Below are 25,948 nucleotides of genomic sequence, written 5' to 3'. Positions count from 1 at the left end.
TACATTGATTTTGCATATTTCTAACAGAGTAATATTGTTAGTTTTCTTTTCCAAAATATTGCTTTCTAAACAATTTCTATTCTATTTTTTATTGCTCTGTTTGCTTTTCTCTCTCCCACTTAACAGATCAGTTTGATTGATTGTAAAACGATTTCTATTCAAATAGTTCCCTTTGGCTACCAATTCTTTTTAATAGGAAAGCGTGTTTATTTATGTTGGTCAGTTGAAAGGAATGACCTATAATGAATTATTAGTTGGCAATGCTTCTTACTTCCAATCGTGCTTGTCTTGAGTTATGATTGCTGTATTTCAGCATCAATGAACGTAGAGAGTATTCATAAATTAGACAATGTTTTCCCTTTTCCCTGTTTTCATTTACATTTCCTGTTTTTCTTTAATTGTTTCCTTTTTCTTTGTCTTTTTTTATTCTTTTTGTGGTGGGAATGCTGTGGCCCATGAATTCATATCAAAGCTTTTGGGGAAAAACTTGAATTTCTGTTTGAAATTGTTTTGAATTGAAATTTCTGAATTGAAATTTGAAATTTCTGTTTTGAATGGAATTTCTGTTTGAATTTCTGAATGAAATTACCTTTCATTGAATTTAATGAATATTCACAAATGATTTACTTCTCTCTCTCCTCTCTCTCTCTCTCTCTCTCTCTCTCTCTCTCTCTCTCTCTCTCTCTCTCTCTCTCTCTCTCTCTCTCTCTCTCTCTCTCTCTCTCTCTCTCTCGCATGCTACTGACAGATTGATGAAAAGTCGGTAAAATAGTCTCTCAGCCTGTAGAATTTGTCACAAAAAGTGGTATTTGAAATAAGAATGGGGTCTGTAATACAGGTGACAAACATATGAATATAATATTCGTAATTAAAATAATATAAATACTAATATAAATATAAATTATATTAATATGGTTAATATTAATATAAACAATTTAATTATGGTTTTGCTGCAATGTTTAAGTAGTACGGAATATGATCTCGTTGACTTAACTTTTTATGCTTGTTAAAACGGTCAACAGTGGTGTTTTTCCTAGGTCAAGTCACTACTTTTTGCATGCTAAATATCCCCTTTTCCTAGTGGAGCGTGTTTTGTCTTACCCTAAAGTCTCTAGACCTAAAACCACTGTTAAATAATAAGAAGCGAACTTCGACTTTAATTCTCAACTAAATACGAAAAAAAATCAATAGAAATGAAAACAAACTGCAATTGACACAGTATACGATTGGGGTACCATTTAAAACCTGAAGGATTACTTGCTCAGATTATAAATTTTATTGTTGTTTGGTTTAAAATAACAGTTAATTTGATGATCCTCAGTAAGCAAAAAAGTGTATCAGATGGCTGTTCAGGGTGGATTGGGACAACCCAAATAATTTAAATTTAAGCCATAGGCTTTCTGTAGAGGGAAACTCTCATATGAATATTTGAATTACTTTTCTTATCAAAGGTCAAGGTCGTCGATATATGCTTTGCAGGACCATTATATGAAGAGGCTCGGCTGCCTCAAAGCCAGTTGACCCTGCTTTGTTGTTCACTAAGTTGTTTTTTTGCAGTCTTGTAGGAAAATTAAATAAAAAAAACAAGTTTTTTTTAAAATGAAAGTAAGGAGCAACATTAAAACTTAAAACGAACAGAAATTACTCCGTATATGAAAAGGGCTTTTCCTCCTCAACACCCCGCTCTTTACGCTAAAGTTTGACTCTTTCTCTTAACTCTATTTTTAAAACAGGAAGAACTTCTAATTTCTTACTAACATTTTCATTGGTAAAAAATATACATATGTTTTTATTGCGTATATGAGGGGGTTCAACCCTCGTCGATACCTCGCTCTTTACACTAAAGCTTAGATTTTGTCCCAATTCCTTAAGAATGACCAGTGAATCACAAAGGCCGTAGAACAAATAGTTGAAATTACTAAAATTACTTTAGCGTAAAGAGTGAGGTATAACGAGGAGGTAAACCTCTCATATACGTAAAAATTTTTGTTCGTTTTAAGTTTTAATGCTGCTCCTTACTTTCAGTAGAAAAAACTTTTCACATTTATTTTTTCATTGTTTTTTCAAACAATGCTAGAAAATCCTGCGCCCCCTTCATTGAAATTCTCTTCCCCACTGAGAAGTCTCTCCATGGAAATTTCCTCCCACGTAACCCCCCTCAAATCTCCCCCTAAACCAAAAAATCCCCCTGAAAACGTCTGTACACTTTCCAGTAAACATTACTATATGTAAACACAGTTCAAAGTTTTAATTTGCAGCCCCTCCCACTGGGACTGCGGGGTAGTAAGTCGTCCCTAAAGACATAGTTATTAGGTTTTTCGACTATGGTGAATAAAATGGCTATCTTAGAATTTTGATCCGGTGACTTTTGGGAAAAAATGAGCGTGGTGACCTCCAATTTTTTTGGTCACTTAAAAGGGGAACTAGTACTGTTAATTTCCGTTAGAATGAGCCTTCTCGCGACATTCTAGGACCACTCAGTCGATTCGATCACTCCTGGGAAAAACAAACAAACAAATAAACACGCATCCGTGATCTGTCTTCTGGCAAAAAATGCGAAATTCCATATTTTGTTGATAGGAGCTTGAAACTTCTACAATAAGGTTCTCTGATACGCTGAATCTAAAAGTCATTCTATGACTTTTAGGGGGTGTTTCCCCCTATTTTCTAAAATGAGGCAAATTTTCTCAGGCTCGTAACTTTTGATGGGTATAACTGATCTTGAAACTTATATATTTAAAATCAGCATTAAAATGCGATTCTTTTGATGTAACTATTGGTATCAAAATTCCATTTTTTAGAGTTTCGGTTACTATTGGGCCGGGTCGCTCCTTACTACAGTTCGTTACCACGCACTGTTACCACTGTTTTTTGTGAGAGGGTGGCTGTTAAGTTTTTTTTGCTTTTTTTGAGAGGCTGTTTGTTGTTTCATTGTTGTTTTGTTGTTAAAGGGTGGTTGTTTCGTTTTTTTGCTTTTTTTTGTGAGAGCCTGGCTTTTGTTTCGTTGTTTTTTTTTTGTTTTTTTTTTGTTTTTTTTTTTTGTGAGAGTGTGGCTGTTTATTTTTTTTTTCAGAGGCTGGCTGTTGTTTCATTGTTGTTGTTTTTTTGTGAGAGGGTGGCTGTGTAGTTTCTTTTTGAATGCTTTTTTTTGAGAGGCTGGCCGTTTTTTTCGTTTTTATTTGCTTTTTATTTTGAGAGGCTGGCTGTTGATTTGCTGGTGTTTTTTTTTGTGAGAGGGTGGCTGTTAAGTTTTTTTTTGCTTTTTTTTGAGAGGCTGTTTGTTGTTTCATTGTTGTTTTGTTGTTAAAGGGTGGCTGTTTCGTTTTTTTGCTTTTTTTTGTGAGAGCCTGGCTTTTGTTTCGTTGTTTTTTTTTTGTTTTTTGTTGTTTTTTTTTGTGAGAGTGTGGCTGTTTAGTTTTTTTTCAGAGGCTGGCTGTTGTTTGTTGTTTTGTTGTTTTTTTTATGAGAGGGTGGTTGTTAAGTTTCTTTCTTTTGAGAGGCTGGCTGTTGTTTGTTGTTTTTTTTTGTGAGAGGGTGGTTGTTAAGTTTTTTGTTGAGAGGCTGGCTGTTGTTTGTTGTTTTTTTTTGTGAGAGGGTGGTTGTTAAGTTTTTTTTTTTTTTTTGCTTTTTTTTGTTAGAGGCTGGCTGTTGTTTCGTTTTTTTTTTTTATGAGAGGGTGGCTGTTCGTTGAGTTTCGTTTTTTTTTGTGACAAGATGTCTGTTGCTTCCTTTTTGTTGTTTTTTTTTTTTTGAGCGGGTGGCTGTTAAGTTTCGTTTTTTATATTTTTCGAGGAAACTGTTTGATATTTTCCAATGCCCTTGGAGTGGGGGGATGAGATGAGAAATGACTCTTAAGGGGTCCAAGCGCCCATTCATGGGAGTCCTTGGTTTATATAGAAATCTTTAAGTAGCGAAAAGTTGTTCCTTTTTGAAGTTTCGATTCCGCCAGTCAAAAATTACATTTTGTTTTTTATTTATTAATTTTTTTTAATATCGTCGACATCATATTGTATAATTAAATGAAAAATTGTAGAATTGACCCTCATATGCAGTTTCGGTTTCATATGCCATTTTTTTGGTTTCGTTTTCGTGCATATTTTGTCTTGAATGTGTTTCAAAATTAATTTTCGGACAGAATCCGTTTTATATTTTGCTTAGAATCCGAATGAGCGTTATTTCTTCCACTTGGAATTTCCTAGATAAACGCGACACCTCATCAAGAGGGTCTTGAATTCTTTTAAAGATTTAAATGTTTAATTATGACCAATGAACATCTGTGTTTCCTTTTTCCGTGAGGACTAGGGGCTGAGTCCTGTTTTTTTTCGTTATTTGGTTAAGAATGGGACTCAGTGGCTTGGCTCTGTACGCTAAGCCAGAGTTGACCCAGCTCTAAATGGGCCCATGGAGAAATCTGGGAGGGTGTGTGAAAGTATAGGATGGCAGGCCCCGAACCACCAATTGCACTTCCTGGCTGAAGGGCCATGAAACGGAGATCAGCTCTGTCGGTAGAGACTTTTAAGTGCATTGTCGTATGCTTTTCCTTTTAATGAACATCTCCCTGAAAGATAATTTCAATGTTTTGTTCCACAAAAATACTCTGTGACTTGGAACATCACTTGTTCTTTTTCGTTTTGGCAATTTCCTTCCTCAGCGTCACCGTGAAGAGGTAAGTGTAGGGCTCTGAGCACTGTAAAAGGCCTTTTTTTAAATATTGTGGTCACGTTTTCAGGGAAATAACGTAGCTAATATTTCTCGCCATATTCATGTTCGTGTTTAATGTAAAGTTCTGCTTAAATTACGCGGTTTCTTCCCCACAGCGACGGCAAGAAGAAGTTAGTGCAACACTTCCTTCGGAGCCGCCACCTGGCGCTGATGTGACCGCCATACGTTTCCGTCTACCAGATGGGAAACAGGTGACGAGACGATTTTCGTCAATTGGTCCATTGAAGACAATGTTTGACTTCTTATTTGTCCAAGGGTTTTCGACCTCTGAATACAAGGTCCTGCAAACCTTCCCCAGGAGAGATGTAAGTGTTCAGTTAATTGTCTTTTTTTCTTAGTTTAAAGACTCCTTAATAATTTTACTTTAGTTAATAATCCTGTTGTTTTATTTGTTTTTTAATAGTTTGACCTTCTCACAGTTGAGTTTGAATTAGTCTGTAAAACAGAAGCCTCTAATGCTCTTTACCAGGTACGTGATTGGAAGGAAAGGCTCCTTGTAAGTAACCCCCCCCCCTCCTGAAATGTTAAAGTTATTACGACTCTTCCTTTGTTATTTATATTATTCTAGTATTTTTCAAATAATTCTTGTGTTTTTTTTTTTTTGAATTTAGACATTCCTCTCAAGTGATTTAATTTGCTATATACACGCCTGTTTTTTAACCTTTTGTTTTTTTTCTTTCCCACGTTGTCCATCTATAATTCAACCTTTCCGTCTGTTTTTCTTTCCATAATTTTCCTTTTCCCTCAAGTTGCTCTGTTTCCCAATCCATTTTTGGTTTCCTGTCTCTCCCTTTGTCATTCCCTGCTTTTTTTTTCTTTCTTTTTCGAGTTTTTTCTTTCACTTTGTGTCAAACAGGGCCAAATTTGGAAATGTTTGAATAATTGCTGAAGGGGAAAAAGGGAATACAGAATTTGAAAATCGAAATGTAATTATGTAAATTTTATGAGCGTTGATATCGGAGGAATGTGTCTCTTACCTAGCAATTATCATGGAAACGATCCGTGAAATGAGTAGCCCTCTTAACCTTCTATCCTCGAAATGCTCAAAGTTTTTCTATATTCTCCCTTCTTCCTTATTGTGTAGGGGGATTATGATTATCAGTCTTGGCCTGACTTAAGGCTCCTGCCTCATGGTGTGGCGTAGAGACCATAGCAACTTTGCTCCTCCAGGTGGAGCAGGTGCTCCCTTGCTCCTATCTGCTGCTATGAGTAGGGCCTCAACAACAATGTTGGCCATGTCGAGATAGTCCTGAAAATTGTCCTTCCATTTTGTCCAATGTGTACCCCTCGGCCGTAACCAACCATGCGATGTGGGGCCAAAGTCGTATATAATTCTAGCAGAGGGTGTTGGTGGCATCGGAATGAGATGCCCAAATAGTCTTTGACTCACTAATAACTTCCTGAGCACGTGCATCTACCCACGTGTGTTGAAAGTCCCACTAAAGTTTATTTTCTATAGTATGTATTAAAATCAATTTAAACCAATCGATAATAGTTTCTTACTGGCTATCAAATTTTAATGTTGCTGGAATCTACTGTGAATTTTGCTGGTTGTTTGTGGCCTAGATAGGCCACCATATATAACCCTGTTGTTGCTCTTCAGAGCACATCTTGTACTACTGTTGGTACTAGGAATGCTTATCTTGTGGACTCCCTGAAAAACTCTCCCCTCCCTGAAAAATAAAAAGACAATAGAAAAAGTATATACAAGGCTCCATCTATATTTTGGTTTGAAAAAAGCTTTCGTAAGTACTTGCCCTCCTCCCACTGCTAGAGTACTTCCCATAAAGAAATTTTCTTGTCGCTAATTCGAAAAAAAAAATATGAAGGCCAAAAAATGTAACTTAATCATTATTTGGCTTTCCTTATCATGAGACTAAGCCGGCTTGAAGACTCTTAGATCAGGTTGAATACGGTTTGGTGTGTAAAGTTGAAGCCTACAATTTGTATTGTTTGGGCTTATTTCCCATTTTCAAGAAACGCCATGAAAGCTATTAAAACTTGATGAATAATCAATTTAATTGCCTTTTTTTTCTTTTTGCACGTTTTTCAGTTTTTATGCTCCTGGAACTTTTCTATCAGAATTGTATTCTTTGCCCACTTGCTATGGCGCATTTACTTTAAAAAAGAGAATTGAGGTTGGCCTATTGCTGATATAACCTGAAGGTCCAGTCATAATTGATAAATTAAACGAAAATTTACCAAGTTTGATGTTTGATTGTAATTCTACTTCAAAGAAGGAGCGCCAGCGTAGCTAAGAGTTCAACTGAGATACACGCGTGCAATCGCCTCGATTGACCAAACCAAACCAGTGTTTTAAAGTCGTTGTAGTATGCGGTGGTTAAGCTCATGATGAAACGCTGAGAGTTCAACGGGAAGGGAAATTGGGAGGGCAGTTGAACTCTCAGCTACGCTGGCGCTCCTTCTTTGGAGTAGAATTACAATCAAACTTCAAACTTGGTAAGTTTTCGTTTAATTTATAAATTCTACTCCAATAGGAGCGCCTTAGCTTCGCCTCGAGTTAAACTGAGATTTTAAAGTTCAGCATGAGCTAAACCAACACTAATGACCAATAATAGCCCTATTCAATAAAAAGAGGCCGCTGTACAAAATTTCATTTATAGTAAAATAATTCAAATATAACAGAATGCGATGAGTGATTTCAAAAATCAGATAACTGTTTTTCACTTTCAATTGGTTTATTATAAAACCTTGCAAACGTTTTAGCATTTGTCCAGCCTACATATCTTATGATTTGGTCAACATCAACTCCTCTTGCTTTAAGGTGGGACGTTGAGGCAGACCGTGTGCTATGAGCACCGTAAACACTGGTATCTATACCTGCAAGAAATAATACTTCTTTTATCCATCTAGAAATAGATGACTTGGACGCAGCGGTATAAGGCTTACGATATGTAAGAAAAAGTGCGTCGTCTCTATTCAGGTATGACGTCATTCTAATATACCTAGCTAAGTGCGTCACCGGACAAAGGGACGACTCTTGAAAAGGTCGAAATTTAACTACTGATTTGTGGTTTCCCGGTTTCGTTGTTTTTAATAGCACATTAATTTGAAAATCAAAACTTCCATCGTCATTATTTATCATATTATTAAGTGACAAATTGGCCAACAACTGAACTCTTTCACAAGCCGATAGAATCAATAAAACCGCTAATTTTTGTGTTAGTGTCTTTAATTTAAGGTTTTCGATATCCCAAACTGGCAATCTAAATAGATCGAATACACATTTTACATCCCAAATACTAGAAATCTTGGGTAGGCTAGGCCTTCTATTAAAGACACCTCTCATGAATTTCTTAGTGATGTGATTACTGCCTAACTGAAGGCTTGGTAAAATTGTGGATAAAGCACTCTTCGCAGTATTAATAGCACTGTATCCAACACCTGAGTAAAACAGTTCCGTAAGAAAGGTCAAAGTCTCCGGTACAGTTGCCTCCAAGGCCTGGATTGTGTTTCTTCCACAAAAGTCGATCCATTTTTCAATGTAAACCCTGTACTGACGCTTAGTTGAATCCCGCCATCCATCCATGATAATATCGACTGTGGAAGGAGAATATCCTTGGTGGTGAAGCCCTTGCCGGAGACGACACAAGCCGCTAGGCGTAACGTTTTGGACAATGGATGGTGTAAGGTCGGTTTCTGTGGAAGAGACAAAGTAAAAGTATCATTTGGTAAAAGTATAGGACTTCCTATTAAGAGCTTTAATAGTAAGGGATACCAAACTTGTGTGGTCCATTTTGGGAAAATCAAAATACCAGTTGCCTGATCTGTCTCTACCTTCTGAAGGGTCCTTAGAATTAAGCTAAATGGGGGAAAGGCATAAAAGAAATGAGGCTCCCAACTCATTGCAAATGCATCTACGAAAAAACATTCTGGATCTGGTTTCCAAGAAACAAATGGTTTAATCTGAAAATTTAATCTGGTTGCAAACAGATCAATATCTATCGACTGACATACCAACGAATTCAAAATAACGAATATTCTAGAATTCAATTTCCATTCTTTTTCATTATCAAATTTTCGAGATGCTTTATCCGCGATATTAACAACTCCTGGCACATGCTCTGCAGATATCCACCCTTTATCCTGCAATACTAACTGCCAGATCCTATTTGCGAAATAGTTACACAATTGAGATTTTGTTCCTCCCATTTTATTTATATAAGCTAATGTGGTTATATCATCTGAACGCAGCCTGACATGAATGCCCTTAATATCCTGAGCAAAACACTTTAATCCCAGATAAACGGCCTTCGTTTCTAAAACATTGATGTCAAATCCCTTCTCTTCTGAGGACCATTCGCCTGTGGCTGTTTTCATGGAATATTCATCCACAAATATTTGTCAATTGACCTAGGTTCAATTGCTTTAGACGCATGGTTGGCAATGTTCAACCACCAATGCAATTCGGAAATTACATCGGATGTTAAAGTTAGCCTAGCCGCAAAATCACCCTTCGCGTGCTTTAGTGCTTGAATTTTCAATGATTCCGCTTTCCGGTAATATAAAGGCCCTAATTCCACTGCTGGGAAAGTTGAAACAAGAACACCTAGAGTTTCGGCCAAATTTTGAATCGTAGTCGATTTTTGACGGAGAACTTTTGAAACTGAATCTAGAACCTTTTCAATTTTTCTTTCCGGCAGGGAAATACACATTAATCGCGAATCTAATAAAAAACCCAGAAATTCTATTCTTTGACTTGGAATGAGAACTGACTTCCCCGGGTGAATTACAAACCCCACCTCTGACAGTAATTTCACTGTTTCATAGACATTGTTTTGACATTCTAAAACTGACCTTCCCAGAAGAAGGGTATCGTCTAGATAAACAATTGGCATATAACCTTTTCGTCGAAGAAGGGAGAAAACGGGTTTCATAAGTTTCGTGAGAACCCTTGGGGCAGATGATAAGCCGTTTGGCATACATGTGAAAGCATAATAACAATCTACTTCAAAACAAAGCCATAATTGATACTCAAAATCAACAGGGCATGAATAATAAAAGTCAACAAGGTCAACAGAGGCCATATAACAATTTTTTGTCATTAAAAGAACCGCAGACTGAACACTTTCCATTTTAAAATGGTAATATTTAATACTTTCGTTTAGTTTTTTAAGATTCAAAATAAACCGAGAAGACGCATCTTTCTTTGGGACCGTAAAAACGGGAGAAACACAAAGTATTCCTTTTATTCTGAACTCGGGTACTTTAATAATAACTCCTTTATGCAATAAAATATAAACTTCTTTTCGTATAGCCTGCATTTCTTCAGGCGTAAAACTTCTGTTTTTTGTTACCAAAGCTTTTAATGGTCTTTTCTCGAATTCAATCTTATAGCCTGAAGCCACAATATTCAAAATATTCAAATCACTTGTTATTGATTGCCATTTTGAGATAAACTTACTAATTCTCCCTGCTTTAAAATTATCAACCAAATGTTTGGACTGCCTATTGAAATTTACAACAAAATCATAAAACTCAAGGTCAGGGTATGTTAAATGGTACATACCACCTATTTGCGATCCCTTTTCTGAAAGTTCTGGAATTTCGGCCTCTCCTGACGGTCCTGGTTCTGCTTTTTTCGATAGAATGGACGGGGAGTCTCGTTCTGCCATCGGCGATAACGGTAGGCCCCCCCTTGCACGTTTTTTGGTCTTCCAAATGATTTTTTCAAATCCGCCACGGATTTGGCTTTGGACGTTGTTTTTGCAACATCTTTGCCAAAAAAAAACTCCGTGACTTTGACTTCGGGAGCGCATAAAGCGGATGCCACCATGGGATCTGGGCTCAACTCGAATTTCATCGCATGGCGTCTTTTTAGACTTAAATCATAATTGGTGAGGCCAAGCATGTGAACTGCATCTGTTAGGTTTTTAACAACCTTTTCTTTGATATGCTCATTTTCGAGCTCAAGAACATCATTTACTGCCTCTAAAACACAAAAGGTTGAGTGAACAATTGTCCGCTGCACTTGAAGTGCCTTAGCATCCCTCTGCTTAGCACGTGCTGAGAGAGTGGCCCAAATCTCACTATTCACCTTGGGAACAACAATTTTATCTGTATTCGCAGGCCTAGGGTGGCGCTCAAATAAATCTTTTAGCTTCCCTATTTCCAAAGGCTCGGAGAAAGCTCTATTTGCAACTTTGGCAAGTTTTTATGGATCTTGGGACCCTCTTTGTTACCAAAATGTTCATCAGAAATCTTTTTGAATAGAGAGTCATTTGACGTGTTTTCTTTTAATCTTTTACCTTTTCGCTTTTCCGGAGAAGCCTTCCGCTTTTTGTCATGGATTTTTACGGGGCTCACAGAGCCAGTTCTTATGGTTCTAGAACCTATTTGTGGGCTCCGAGAGCTAGATTTGTCATTCCTAGAACTAATTTGAGGGCTCCGAGAGCCATATCGAGCATGAGTTTGAAACTCTGGGCTCCGAGAGCCACTATTTGTTCTATGATCACTATCACTCTCACTTGAGAGTATTCTGCGACGCGAATGAGCTTTATTTCGCCTTCCACGTTCATAATCTTCATCAACTAAACTGTCCAATAGTCCAATCACTATTTCACTGTCACTCATTATTTAATTTGGTCTGAATCAAAGCGAATGCGAACGTCAACTGGTTTGGTTTGGTCAATTGAGGCGATTGCACCCGTCTATCTCAGTTTAACTCGAGGCGAAGCTAAGGCGCTCCTATTGGAGTAGAATAAGATTTTAGTGATTGAAGATTTAGCTAGTGTTAATTTCAGTCAATCAGAATTTTTCATAGAACTTTTCAGTAAATCAGAAAATCCTATAAAAATTCTGATTGGCTGAAATTAGCGTTAGGGAAATCCAGATTTTAGTAAAAATTTCATTGCTAATGGCTCACACAAACATCTTTGACGGTAGTGAGGCATGCTCAGTTTTGCTCAATAGCCAGAAAAAAAATCAACTGCCTAAAAAAGGGGCAGTGCTAATATCAACAATCTTTTGGAACATTAAACATGTGTCATAAAAACCCCCCGATTCTAAACGATTTACAAAGAATGAATATAGTAAAAAGCACTGAAAATGTCATAAAACTGATAAGCAAAAAGGACATGATACACAGAATGAAAATATATCAAAGAGAGTATCTTTTTTTTCCTTTAAAGGCTGGTACGAAGCTTTTTCTACATCTGAACATTCTAGCATAGACTGGATTTAACTTTGGCATTGGTTGTACTTCACCTCTTAGAAGCAGTATTCAAGTGTGGCTTGAAGTATTCTTGGTATAATTCTATGCACCACTTACCCCAGATTATGCAGATTATGCCAGATTAAAACCAGATTGATGCCAGATTAAAACCAGATTGATGCCAGATTAAAACCAGATTAATGCCAGATTAAAGCCAGATTATGCAGATTAATTCCAGATTAATGCCAGATTGATGCCAGATTAAAACCAGATTAAGACCAGATTAATGCCAGATTAAAGCCAGATTATGCAGATTATGCCAGATTAATGCCAGATTATGCAGATTATGCCAGATTAATGCCAGATTAAAGCCAGATTATGCAGCTACTGACACTTATTTCTGAAATTTTTGTTGCATTAAAATAAGGCATGTTCGTTCACGCGAAAGTTGCATTTTTTAGTTGCTGGCTCGTGTAAAATTATAAAATATTAGATACGCCCCTTAGTTCTAAGTTCGACGAGATCTTCTTTTATACATCGACATACGAAGATATCTAGAGGGACATGAAGTACAAAAGCTATGGAATAAACTGTTGTATTTATTCGCGAAACCGAAAGTAGGCCCGAATTGTTTTGTTTTCCAATCGGTTTCAAATTCCTCGGTGTGTCTACTAGGTTGACACCTTTGAATTAAAATGGACTAGTTGTGGGCAATCCAGTCATGGCTAATTGTAGAAAAAGCCAAGACAGATAGTCCAAATGAGTGAGAAGAAAAACCTGGGATTAATTTCTCCCCTTCTTATATATATTCCCCCACGCCAGAAAAAAGTTTTTAACTGAGTTTTATCGATTTTTGAACGAGACTGAATATTTTCCTTATCCTAGAAAAAAGTTATTTAAAAAGAATCAGGAGTCGTTGTTTCAGAGGTTGTAAGTTTCTTCTTTCCATTCCTCCTCGGACACGTAACCGGATTTTAATTAATAAATATAAAATCTTGAAATGACATTAAAGTTAGAATAGCTGCACAGAAAGCTCCCAAGTAGCCTACTGTTCTTGATCAACTTTCTCCTTATCTCCCTAGCAATGACGCATGGACAGATAATAAATAGACATATCTATCAACGAATGAACTAACCTCCTTTTGTACAATCCTAATAAGGGGGGGGGGATTAATGCCAGACTTGCTTCTCACTCAATTGGACTATCTGTCTTGGCTTTTTCTACAATCAGCCATGACTTGATGCCCATGACATGACATGAATTTGAAATAAAATGGAATAGTAGTGGGCATCAAGTCGTGACTAATTGTAGAAAAATTCAATTGAGTGAGAAGCAAACCTTTTTGCCAATTTTTCCATAGTTAATATTTTGTCTTTGGATTTTTTGTGTGGACATCTTTTTACTACACATTTTATTAATTATTGTACAATATTTTGGTGGGTAATAAATAAATTGTTTTTATTGTTTCTCCAATTGACTTGAAACTTTAGCGAGATTAAACGAAGACAAAACATTCTGGAAGAAAAAAGTTGCCGTGTCGATTCTTGCCACACACAAAACTCAAATATAGTGTCGTACCATGTAAAAAGCTCTTAAAGTAAGCGTTAATCTCCGATAATTCCTTCATCTAAAACTGACAATAATACACGTATTTTGAAGCTTCTAAAACTGATAAAAATACACGTATTTTGAAGCTTCTAAAACTGACAAAAATACACGTATTTTGAAGCTTCTAAAACTGACAAAAATACACGTATTTTGAAGCTGCATCATTTTTAACTTGCAAAGACGCTATGTCTATTCATCACTTTACGTGCTAGAGCGCTCGAGTGCGTTAACGTGCCAAGATTACGTGACTCCGTTCCAGAGAAATTGAAATTGCACAAATATTTTTTTTTTATTTTTCAGGCTATAGAAACTGATTTTGAATGAAAATATATATTACAACGTAGTACTAACATTTTAATCACTATTAAATATCACGGTTGTTTGTGGTTCATAGAAGAAGAACATTAGAATAACAATGTCAAATTTTTGCATTAATAATCAGGACATTTAAATAAGATGCAAAAATAGAAAATAACGAATAAGAGAGAGGAAAAAAAGTCGCCAGTTGTTATGTTAATCACATGTATTAGTAAAGAAACAACATTTAAAATGTCTTATCAGGGTTGCAGCGGTAGCTAGCAACCTAGTTAGAGACGTCACGTCCCATTGTAGTAAATGAAAGGACATTTTATTTACAAAAAATATCTTTTTTTTGCTTGTTTTTCACAAAATTATAGAAACACACATTTCTTTGATTTATTATGATGATGCTGAAAATTTTACCATGTTTTTCATATGATCTACGCGAAATTTATTTGTATTTTTTTTTCTAATCTGTTTTTGAGAGGACTGGCAAAAACTAGAAAAAGAAAAGTCCCAGCAAAATGTGTCATTCCATGAAGGAAATCAGTTTCTGCTTTTCTATTTCAAGGAAGGATAGGGAATAGACTCTGGAGGATATTACATGGATTCCTCGATGAACTTTTTCTCAGGTGGGGAGGGGGACCCAGGAAAACGATTAAGCATCACAAAATTAAAAAGTATTATGTTAAAAAGAAAATAGGGCAAACAGATTCACAAACCTATTAAAGTTGCTCTACCCCTTTTTTCATCTATTGTGCAAGAAAAAAGTCAATTTTTCCAATTTTTTTGTTATTTGATTTCTGAAAAGACTTTGAAAAACCAGTTATCTCAAAAACTAATTTTTTGTTAATCCCCGCTGTGACCAAATGTGGTGTAAAGCTCATTGAAATTTTGTTCTTTCCTCTGTTTTTTCTTTTTTTAGTTTGGAGTGTCATAATTTGAACTAAAAAAAGAGAAGAAATCAATATGTCTTTTTAAAAACAAAGTAAATGTTTCAAAAGCTAAGGGGTTTACAAGAGATGAAGAAAATCGATTTTCTAAGATGTGTATTATGATTATTTTTGAATTTTTATGATTCCGTATCAAAATAATTTAAAATTAAACATATTGTTCCATCAGAGTCATAAATCCAAATTCGAAGTCTTCCAGGGGAGGTGGGGGGGGGGGCTCGTCGTGGACCTTGTCCTTGAGTAATATTTCTTTGATGATTTGTTGATGTTTAATAGAGTTTACTTTTCTTGCTCGGTCGGATAGTTCACAAGAGAGAAAAAAAAAAAAAAAATGCAATGACAGAACCATGTTATTCCCCCAAACTATCTACTGAATTAAAATGAATGATTTTTAAACGTTGAATATATTTTATCATTTCGATACTAAAATTTCCTTAGGGATCCCATTTCCGAATGATTGCTTTTTACAAAAGAGAAAATTTCTAATCTCTTTTCTGTCTCAAGACCGGTGCTCATTTGAATTCCAAGAGCAACTTTAATACCTCATTTTTAATGCGTTGTTGAATTAGTTTTCGTAATACTTCCTGTTTTTGTGAGATTAGAACGGAGAAAAGAAAACTCATGTTTAATCCTTTAAAGATAAATCACTTTTAAAGGTAACTTAGTTACCTTATGTACTAAAGATTTTGTTGTGCAGTATTGAAGATGTTGATGCAGTATCTATAAATACTAAGTATTAAATGTTGAAGATGTATTGTGCAGTATTGAAGATTTCGGTGCTGTACCTATAAACACTAAGTGGCAAATGTTGGATATACCGTGCAGTATTGAAGATGTTGATGCAATATCTATAAACACTAAGTTTTATATGTTGAAGATGTATTGTGCAGTACTGAAGATTTCGGTGCTGTACCTATAAACACTAAGTGGCAAATGTTGGATATACCGTACAGTATTGAAGATGTTGATGCAATATCTATAAACACTAAGTTTTATATGCTGAAGATGTATTGTGCAGTACTGAAGATTTCGTTGCTGTACCTATAAACACTAAGTGGCAAATGTTGGATATACCATGCAGTATTGAAGATATCGATGCAGTATCTATAAATACTAAGTATTAAATGTTGAAGATGTATTGTGCAGTATTGAAGATTTCGGTGCTGTACCTATAAACACTAAGTGGCAAATGTTGGATATACCGTGCAGTATTGAAGATGTTGATGCAATATCTATAAACACTAAGTTTTATATGTTGAAGATGTATTGTGCAGTACTGAAGATTTCGGTGCTGTACCTATAAACACTAAGTGGTAAATGTTGGATATACCGTGCAGTATTGAAGACGTTGATGCAATATCTATAAACACTAAGTTTTATATGTTGAAGATGTATTGTGCAGTACTGAAGATTTCGGTGCCGTACCTATAAACACTAAGTGGCAAATGTTGGATATACCGTGCAGTATTGAAGATGTTGATGCAATATCTATAAACACTAAGTTTTATATGTTGAAGATGTATTGTGCAGTACTGAAGATTTCGGTGCTGTACCTATAAACACTAAGTGGCAAATGTTGGATATACCGTGCAGTATTGAAGATGTTGATGCAATATCTATAAACACTAATTTTTATATGTTGAAGATGTATTGTGCAGTACTGAAGATTTCGGTGCTCTACCTATAAACACTAAGTGGCAAATGTAGGATATACCGTGCAGTATTGAAGATGTTGATGCAATATCTATAAACACTAAGTTTTATATGTCGAAGATGTATTGTGCAGTACTGAAGATTTCGGTGCTGTACCTATAAACACTAAGTGGCAAATGTTGGATATACCGTGCAGTATTCAAGATGTTGATGCAATATCTATAAACACTAAGTTTTATATGTTGAAGATGTATTGTGCAGTACTGAAGATTTCGGTGCTGTACCTATAAACATTAAGTGGCAAATGTTGGATATACCGTGCAGTATTGAAGATGCTGATGCAATATCTATAAACACTAAGTTTTATATGTTGAAGATGTATTGTGCAGTACTGAAGATTTCGGTGCTGTACCTATAAACACTAAGTGGCAAATGTTGGATATACCGTGCAGTATTGAAAATGTTGATGCAATATCTATAAACACTAAGTTTTATATGTTGAAGATGTATTGTGCAGTACTGAAGATTTCTTTGCTGTACCTATAAACACTAAGTGGCATATGTTGGATATACCGTGCAGTATTGAAGATGTTGATGCAATATCTATAAACACTAAGTTTTATATGTTGAAGATATATTGTGCAGTACTGAAGATTTCGGTGCTGTACCTATAAACACTAAGTGGCAAATGTTGGATGTACCGTGCAGTATTGAAGATGTATTGTGCAGTATTGAAGATTTCGGTGCTGTACCTATAAACACTAAGTGGCAAATGTTGGATATACCGTGCAGCATTGAAGATGTTAATGCAATATCTATAAACAATAAGTTTTATATGTTGAAGATGTGTTGTGCAGTATTGAAGATTTCGGTGCTTTACCTATAAATACTAAGTGATAAATGTTGGATATACCGTGCAGTATTGAAGGTATCGATGCACTATCTATAAACACTAAGTTTTATATGTTGAAGATATATTTTGCAGTACTGAAGATTTCGGTGCTGTACCTATAAACACTAAGTGGTAAATGTTGGATATACCGTGCAGTATTGAAGATTTTGATGCAATATCTATAAGCACTAACTTTTATATGTTGAAGATGTATTGTGCAGTACTGAAGATTTCGGTGCTGTACCTATAAACACTAAGTGGCAAATGTTGGATATACCGTGCAGTATTGAAGATGTCGATGCAATATCTATAAACACTAAGTTTTATATGTTGAAGATGTATTGTGCAGTACTGAAGATTTCGGTGCTGTACCTATAAACACTAAGTGGCAAATGTTGGATATACCGTGAAGTATTGAAGATATCGATGTAGTATCTATAAATACTAAGCATTGAACGTTGAAGATATATTGTGCTGTATTGAAAATGTATATATGTTGAAAGGATCTTAAAAAAAGATGTGAAGATCTAAAGGTCTGAAGATCGAAAAAAAAAAAAAAAAAAAAAAAAAACTCAGGTTTTATCCTTTGAAGATATATCACTTTATAGATAACTTTTATAGCTACCTTAAATATTGATGATATATTGGGCATTATTGATGATATAGATCTGAAAAACGGAAAAACAAAAGCTTATGTTTAATCCTTTAAAGTGAAATCACTTTTAAGTTAACTTTATAGCTACCTTAAATATTGAAGAAATATTTTGCAGTATTGGAGATGCAGGTATGTTGAAGATTTTTAAAAAGTTGTGAAGATCTGAAGGTCTGAAAAACGGAAAAAAAAATTCATGTTTAGTCCTTTGAAGATAAATCACTTTTAAAGTAACTTTATAGTTACCTTAAATATTGAAGAAATATTTTTCAGTATTGAAGATTTAGATGTATTGAAGATCTTATTAAAGTTGTGAATATTAAAATGTCTGAAAAATAAGAAAAACTCGTATTTAATCCTTTGAAGATAAATCACTGTTAAAGTTAAATACGGTTCTGAAGATACATAGTGCAATGCTGAAGATATAGATATACTGAAGATATCAATGCAATATCTATAAATAATAAGTTTCGAAAATATATCTTTTCTGCTCTCTGTGTCTCCGTACGTAATATGGTATGTAGACTAAGCTGCAGTACCTGAAATTCACTTCGGGATTGCCTCTCGGTGATTGACTGATTTTCCTCACCCGTTTTAGGTAAAAAATAAATAAATAACAAAAAAAGATGAAATTAAAGTAAATAAATTTAAAAAAAGATAAAAAATAAAGAAATAAAAATGAAATAGAAAAATAAATAAATAAAGTAAAAAATTTTGATGTATTTGCGTCACCTCTTTTGCGCGATATTTTTCTTCACATTTGGAATATATATCGTCTTGCCTAGAACCAAAAGGTTCATCTATTTATTTATTTTTTTGTTACTTATAACGTTAAAACAACAATTAAACAAACTGGGAATTCACCCAAGATAGTGGAATTGTTTAAACTTTAAGAATATTTCGGCTATATCTAAGAGCCGTCCTTAGCAAGCTACGTATATGAATAAAACAAAACCTGCGATAAAATGGAATCTTTCAAATTAAAACTGTCAAATTCAAAACAGGGGTTTCCAAAATATGGCTGCTTTTTGGCAGAATCGAAGCAGCCATATTTTTTAAAACCACAGCCATCAAATACTTTTTGAAAACACCTTTCTCATTGGCAATAATTTGGGTATTAAACAAGTTTTTGCTTGAGGCAATTTAAATTAAACTTGACCAAATAATAAAAAAAATTTAAGTAGGGATTTGGGGGTGTATTCACTCCCCCAACATGAATTTAATTAAATTGAATTAACATGCTACTTCTACTGCTACTACTACTAATAACTCACCGTTTTACTAAGTCGCCTGAGGCCAACACAGTTACGCACGCTCCTCCTCCAACCCAATCTGTTCGAGGCCTCCTTCTTTACACGCCCCCCAGGAAGTGCCTACTTCCTTTAAATCTTTATTTATGGCACCCTCCCACCCCAGACGAGAACGACCTGCTTTCCGTTTAGCCCCAGACGGTTGGCCAAAAAGGACAACCTTCGGTAATCTGGCATCCTTCATCCGCAGAACGTGGTCTAGCCATCTAAACCTTTCTCTCATTATAGGCCTAGAAAGCGGGATTGTACTACATTTTTCGTACAACTTACTGTTTGAAATACGGTCAGTCAGCCGGGTACCCAGAATTATTTTTAAATAACAAAAACAAGTTTTTTTTTGGCTGCAAGTAAGGAGTGACATGGAAACTTAAAACGAACAGAAATTATTCCGTATATGAAAGGGGTTTTCCCCTTCTCAACGCCTCGCTCTTTACGCTAAAGTTTCTTTATTGTTTCAAAAAGTAGAGTTGTGACAAAGAGTCAAACTTTAGCGTTAAGAGTGTGGCGTTAGGGAGTGGACAACACCTTTCATATATGGAATAATTTCTGTCCGTTTTAAGCTTTATTGTCGCTCCTTACTTGCAGTTAAAAAAAACTTGTTTTTTTTTTATTTAATGTCTAATCTCAGAGCCACCATCTTTAAGAAACTCATTTATCACATTGTCAGCACCTGGAGCCTTATTATTTTTTTATCCATTTAGTACTGTCGCTACTTCATCCTCACAAAACAAATCTTCCTTCACATTCAAGGTATCATAAACTTTTTCATCTTCGTCTGTATCTTTTTCTGCAACTGCTTCTCGGTTTAGCACATTCTCAAAATGTTCCACCCATCTTTCTTTAACTCTGTCCTTACCACTACTTGTGGCCCCATTCCTATCTTTAACTGGGACTAGTCCGGATTGATTTCCCTCTCAATTTATTAACATACCAGTATAATATTTACCTATTATGCCGTCTAGCTGCATCTTCCAGATCCTGCTTTCTCCACGTTCTTTACATTCCTTTTTTTCATATGATCTGTCACTCTGATAATTCTTGTACAAAACCCTTCTAATCTCTATTAAACATAAAGCTTTTTCACTAATATTCCTAGCTGCAGTCTTAACTTTCTTCCCTAAGACACCATCAACAACTTCACAAATTGTTCTCTCCATCTTCCACATCGTCAAATTTTAAACTCTCAAGTTTAGTATTCAACTATTCCTGGAAAGTTTCTCTCAAATTTTCATCCTGGAGTCTACCAACATCATAACTTCCAGGGAGGAAGTTACCCATCCGAAATTTCAGCTTTAAATTCATCTTAGACACTACTAAATGGTGATCTTTACTTTTAACATTAATAACAGCACTCTTATATACCCTAATATCTTGAATTGATCCTGCTAGTCTACGGTTTACAATAACATAATCAATAAGATTTGCTGTCTTACCATCACGTGAATATCATGTCAACTTATGGGCCATTTTATGACCAAACACGTTTTGGTTATAACTAGGTTGTTATACCTACAAAATTGCATTAAGTCTGTTGCCATTACTGTTTTCTTTTCCTACACTAAATTTACCTCGGCTAGGATACCATCCATCCCTAATTCTACCAACCTGGGCGTTAAAATCTCCTTGTGAAAAAACCATATTTCTACCTGGTACCCTGTCTATTTGCTCCCGTAACTGTTAGTAAAATTCATCTGAGTCACTAGTATCTCCGTCAGTTGGTTCAACAGGGGCATATACTACTATAACTGATACCCTGATCTTTTTAGTCATAAAATGAGCGATTAGTATTCTATCATTAAACAGCCTAAACAAGACTTAGCAACTTCCTTATTCATCATGAGCCCTACTCCCTGCCTATATACTCCCATCCTTCCTGCCTTCTATATCCCCTAATTTCATTCTTCCTACCCCTGGGATATGAGTTTCTGAAACTTCTAATAAATCTAGTTCAAATCATCTGAATTCGTCAGTCAAAATGTCGATACGATAGTCATTTTTTAACGTTGTAACACTCAAAGCTCCATTCTTTAAATCGTTGGGATTATTTTGGCCTCAGGAAAAGTAATTATCCCAGATACCAGTGCAGGACAGGGACCAACATATCTTCTCAAGTCTGCATCAAAGCGCTGAAGCCGGCCAAGAACCAGAAATTTAGATGTCCCTGGGACCTCCAGTTTGGCTGGGGGCTTTGTGCAATCCTGGGCCCATCTTGGTCACAACATGGTTTTCAACACTTGGCGATGCTCTTCTATCAACAAGAGTAGAAATCCTGCACAGACATTCCGAAGCCTATTACCTCCGACTCATTATATATCCATGCCTGCAAATATTATGCTACTACGGGGAGGCAGCCCATAGTTGATAAATTAGCTAGGTAGCATGCATTTAATCAAAACGACTTAGCAAACTTTTAAAATCCAGTAACCGGTGAGCAGATCAACCAGTTGAACGATGAACGAAATACCGACGAACCAGTTACAAACAGACCCCTTTATGTTAGCTGCTAAAAAGGCAAGATGAGCGTTAAAAACATAACTTTACCTGAATGAATTGCCTCGTTTCGTAGGGTTTCACCTTTAATCCCGGTTGAACGTCGTTGAAGTAATAATTCTGTGACTTTTATTTTTCAATTTTAGCTTCAAGGATTCCATTTTATTTTAACTTTAATTTTTTATATACGTAACTTTCTAAGGCTCTTTGATTTAGAGCCGAAATATTCTTAAGATTTACACAGTTCCACATGTTCAGTTAAATTCCCTGTTTTGACTTGTTATTTTTTGGATGGAAAGGCAGTATGGTCTTCGTCGTTACTTAGCTTAAAACGATCCCTCTCCTGGATGTCTCTCCACTGGTCATATTGACTGGAACATATGTATTGGGGGCTGGGGACAGTTCCATTTTTGGGAAAAAACATGTTTCAGTGCCTAAAATCACTTGTACTGCCTGTTAACAGGTATGGAAAAAGTTGCAAAGCTTCCAGCAGCATAACTCGACAAAATTTCAAGAGCTGCTGACACTTTAGCTGCACAAAATGTGTTTTGACAGCTTTTCTTTGAGCAAAAAGTATTTTGTAAAAATGGTATTTTCGAACAAAATTGAAAACTGCCAAGTAGCAGTGCTACTTTACTACCGCTTTTTGCACGGCGGCCTGTCGAATATCTTTGACTAATAAACATGCGGTGATCTTTACTAGTTTAAGATAAAATGTTCTGTGTGCGACTTTTTCTGCTCTCCTTCGGTTTAAATATATCGTAAAGAGACGACGTTCGATATCTTTCTTTAAATAGCAACCAAGAACACACTGCCTTTCCATTACAAACACCAAAAACAAAAAAGACACAATAGGGAATTTCTGTTTCGGCCCTATGTCCCAGGGCTGTCCTCAGCAATACAAAAATATATAAGATGAAAAAACTTGCAACAGGAGAAAATCAATAAAACTAAAACGAAAAATTTTTCAAGACAGTCCCAGCATCCTTACCCCAGCGAGGCTCAACCAAGATTGATAAATAAGTTGTTATGAAACGAGGCATTAAAAACGTGTTTTTAAATCATTCTCTTTCACTTCGATGAATTCAATGTATACGAAACACAAAGTTATACTTTATAGAAACGATTGGAGAGTAGGAGGTACGGGAGATGGGTCATTTTTTGGACGAATATGTTTTAATGTTCTGAGCTTAAAGACAACCAAATATATATTGTATACATCCTCTTTATTCAAATTTCAATTGGTATTCGACTTTTCCCTAGTCATTTTTGCCATTTGGTTTTGGGTGCTACGATATGTTCTTTTAGTCAAATTTGTAACCATAAGCAAGTAGATTCTTTCCTCTTTTTTCCTAGTTGTGAGGGCTCTATTGTATATATCCTCTTTATTTAAATTTCAATTAGTATTGGACTTTTGCCAAGTCACTTTTGCCATTTTGTCTTGGGTATTACGATATGTTCTTTTAGTCAAATTTGTAACCACGAGCAAGTAGGTTCTTTCCTCTTTTTACCTAGTTGTGAGGGCTCTATTGTATATATCCTCTTTATTTAAATTTCAATTAGTATTGGACTTTTGCCAAGTCACTTTTGCCATTTGGTTTTGGGTATTGCGATATGTTCTTTTAGTCAAATTTGTAACCATAAGCAATTAGGTTCTTTCCTCTTTTTTCCTAGTTGGGAGGGCTCTGTTGTATATTTTCTCTTTATTTAAATTTCAATTGATATTGGACTTTTGCCAAGTCAGGGGGCCATGAAAAAAGGAAGATCAATTGACTTGGAATGATTCTGTATTGGTGTGGTCTTTGACAGCAACGAGGAAGTTTAGAGGCATTAGAAAAAATTATGTGTTAGAGATTGAAATATGTAAATTTTTAGTGTTTCAGAAGTTAGTGGTGGATGAATGATTTGGGTGTAAATTGGACAATTTACATGTCTCTTGCAATTTTAGCTAGAGCACAATTTTGTTTCCTTTTTGAATTTTCAAACCGAAGCCAAGAGACATGTTTCTCTGCACAATGAGACCCTTTTGGCCTCAGACCCCCCCCTCCACCCCAAATTTTTTTTTTCAACTTCCCATGTACTTGGAACCGAAGAAGCTAAAGTAAAGCTGTCCTGAAAATGATACAATACCCTGTAATGGACTAAAGTGAACTGTATTAGCGTTTATCGTGTATACTTCTGTAGACCACGTGTACATTTGTGGCTGTTTTGTGTTTCGGGATCGAAATTTCAGCTTGTTTGAAATAGGCGAATCAAGGTGCTGGCTTAACAAAATTTTCCACTATTTTCCACCTTTCACTATTAACTCTGTCAGTCCAAAGTTCCCATAGTTCGTACCTGCTTCCCTGAGCAAGGCCGAACAACAACAACTTAACATATCTTTCTCATATAGTGGTTCCTAGTTCATATTTTAAATATATGGGAAAAATGAGTAAGGATTCCTAACATTTATATGTTAAGAATTTCCTTACTTTTATTTTTAAAAATCTTGTTTTTTTTTCAGTGAGGAATAAAGTGATTAGGTTCCGAAAATACGTCAATGACTTAAACCAATGAAATTAAAGCGCACTTTAACCACGGAATTACAGAAAAGTATCATCTTTTGTTCTCTTTGATCATACTAACGAGACTGTTCAAATCAGGAAAAAAAATTACCAGTGTCTATTCAGCACGAATAAAATTAGAGTTCTCTTTAAATAACATAAAACATGAAATTAAAAAAAAAATCACTGAAGTAAGGGTAGAACTCAAGAGCTCAAAACCACCGCTGCCAAGTAGTCTTTCGGAACGAACTTTAAAATTGTAGCTTTCAGGTGTTTATTGCCTCTATCCCTATTACCATCTCTATCTACCATCTACCAAGAAATTTCAGATGGTCAGGTCAAGAGAAATCAAAGTTTTCTGGGGCGGGGCTGAAAAAAGCCAATTGTATGTAAAGCACTTTGAAAGCATATGGATGAGAAATTGTTCAGTGTTTTTTTTTTGTTTTTTTTTCTTGCCATTACTCTAGACTCGGACAGAATCGACATAAAATACGCCCTTCCAAATAAAATATAAGAATTAGGCAACGTAATTGGGCTAATCAGTGATACAAGGATTTTAATTTGGCTTTACATGCCCTGTCTCCCTCCCGAAACGTCCTCTCCCCTACCGTCAACCCAATATCAGCTGTCGTTGCTTTATATCGCTTAACAGCATCAACACAAGAGTTTGACAGATGGTATAAGATGGTACTAGAGTTATCAGTTTGTAAAGTCTCTTCTGGTCAATTTTGTATGTCTTTGGAGCTAGGCCTAAGCCCCTGATTAACGGTTGTATGTGGAATGTACTAAAATGCTTTGTTGTCACAGTGCTTGTTGTAGTAGAAGATAATCTATTACAGACAATCTAGAAACTATTAGCAATCCCAGTTGTGACCAGTTATTTAGTTTGGGACGGGGGTCAGTGGCGTGACTCTATAAGCTCAGCCACAGTCGACCCAGCTCTAAATGGGTACCTGGAGAAATCTGGGGAAGGTAGGCAGGAAGGGTGTGTGAAAGCACAGGATGGTTGGCCCCCAACCCCCCATTGCACTTCCTGGCTGAAGGGCCATGAGATCAGCACCGCCGGTTTGGACCTTAAGGGTCTAGTGCCGTCTTACGTACTTACTTACTTATTAGCAGCCCGTCCAAAGCATCACTACGATTGCAATTATTACAATAAATAATTGACAAGTCAGAAAAATTGGAAGAACTGCTTGGCAAACTAATGGAATTTGATATCTTATGATAATTAAATAAATATAAATAATAAATATCTTATAATTTAAACAACTATAAGTATGTCAGTACATTAATTTAATAAAAAAGAGAAACAGACCAATATATAATCAAGTAATCGTAGACAATCTGCTTTGAAAACAGACTAATAGAGGTGTTTTGATATCTTATAATAAATAAATAAATAAATATAAATAATAAATGTCTTAAAATTAAGATAATTGTAAGTACGCCAATAAATTATTCTAATAAAAAGGAAAACGGACCAATATATAATCAAGTAATCGTAGACAATCTGCTTTGAAAACAGACTAATAGAGGTGTTTTTATATCTTATAATAAGTAAATAAATAAATATAAATAATAAATGTCTTATAATTAAGATAATTGTAAGTACGTCAATAAATTACTCTAATTAAAAGGAGAACGGACCGA

At 35.5% G+C, this 25,948-nt stretch overlaps 2 protein-coding genes across 2 annotated transcripts in view; one reads left to right on the top strand and one right to left on the bottom strand.

Moving 5' to 3' along the window:
- The window catches only part of LOC136032674 (FAS-associated factor 1-like), a 127,620-nt gene that overhangs the window by 74,097 nt on the left and 27,575 nt on the right, over positions 1-25,948 (top strand). Inside the window, exon 13 of the mRNA XM_065712967.1 lies at positions 4,818-5,027. Within this exon, the coding sequence (XP_065569039.1) occupies positions 4,818-5,027 (210 nt within the window). The remainder of the gene's footprint in view (positions 1-4,817; positions 5,028-25,948) is intronic.
- On the bottom strand, positions 7,024-11,447 carry LOC136032673 (uncharacterized). The gene is made up of 2 exons (XM_065712966.1): positions 10,253-11,447; positions 7,024-8,382 (listed from the first exon to the last, which is right to left on the bottom strand). Exons 1-2 carry the CDS (start codon positions 10,500-10,502, stop codon positions 7,385-7,387), a joined length of 1,248 nt encoding a protein of 415 aa, XP_065569038.1. The 5' UTR covers positions 10,503-11,447; the 3' UTR covers positions 7,024-7,384.

This window comes from Artemia franciscana, chromosome 11, assembly GCF_032884065.1.
Source record: "Artemia franciscana chromosome 11, ASM3288406v1, whole genome shotgun sequence".
Classification (NCBI taxonomy): Eukaryota; Metazoa; Arthropoda; class Branchiopoda; order Anostraca; family Artemiidae; genus Artemia; species Artemia franciscana.
Note: the sequence above shows the minus strand (reverse complement) of the source record. Positions and strands in the feature narration are given on the sequence as shown.

Bases quoted from the DNA above. Each gene is read 5' to 3' on its own strand.
- LOC136032673 (XM_065712966.1), bottom strand. From the start codon at position 10,502: ATGCGCTCCCGAAGTCAAAGTCACGGAGTTTTTTTTTGGCAAAGATGT. The intron at 8,383-10,252 runs GTATGTACCATT...TCTCTTCCACAG, and splicing joins AAAGGGATCGCAAATAGGTG to AAACCGACCTTACACCATCC.